Below are 360 nucleotides of genomic sequence, written 5' to 3' on the forward strand. Positions count from 1 at the left end.
TTGATAAATATCATACCGCAATCGTGAATAATGTTGCAAAACTGTGTATAAAATATTCGACCATCTTGAACACGAAAGTAATCAGCCAAATCAGAAATTTCTTTTTCGGATAATCCAATTTGATCCTTCAGCTGTCCAGCCAATACCGAAATAAATTTCGATTCTAGATATTAACATTATATATTTCATGATTAAATTTGAAACATTTATTCTCACGTAAAAAGTGTAAATATTAACAGTTTACTAACATCTAATATAGGATTGTAGATGATAAATGAAATAAAAATATGACATTAACATTGAACATGTGACTCGATTGGAAAAAAAAAATTAAAAATGTTATATAGAAACACAGGGTTA

The 360-nt window shown here is 26.9% G+C and overlaps 1 protein-coding gene across 1 annotated transcript in view; it reads right to left on the reverse strand.

Annotated features, from left to right (window-relative positions):
- Window positions 1-360, reverse strand: part of LOC108579823 — a 4545-nt gene that overhangs the window by 3772 nt on the left and 413 nt on the right. The window contains exon 3 of the mRNA XM_017943449.1: window positions 17-163. Within this exon, the coding sequence (XP_017798938.1) occupies window positions 17-163 (147 nt within the window). The remainder of the gene's footprint in view (window positions 1-16; window positions 164-360) is intronic.

Source organism: Habropoda laboriosa, unplaced genomic scaffold (genome assembly GCF_001263275.1).
Source record: "Habropoda laboriosa isolate 0110345459 unplaced genomic scaffold, ASM126327v1 scaffold39, whole genome shotgun sequence".
Classification (NCBI taxonomy): domain Eukaryota; kingdom Metazoa; phylum Arthropoda; class Insecta; order Hymenoptera; family Apidae; genus Habropoda; species Habropoda laboriosa.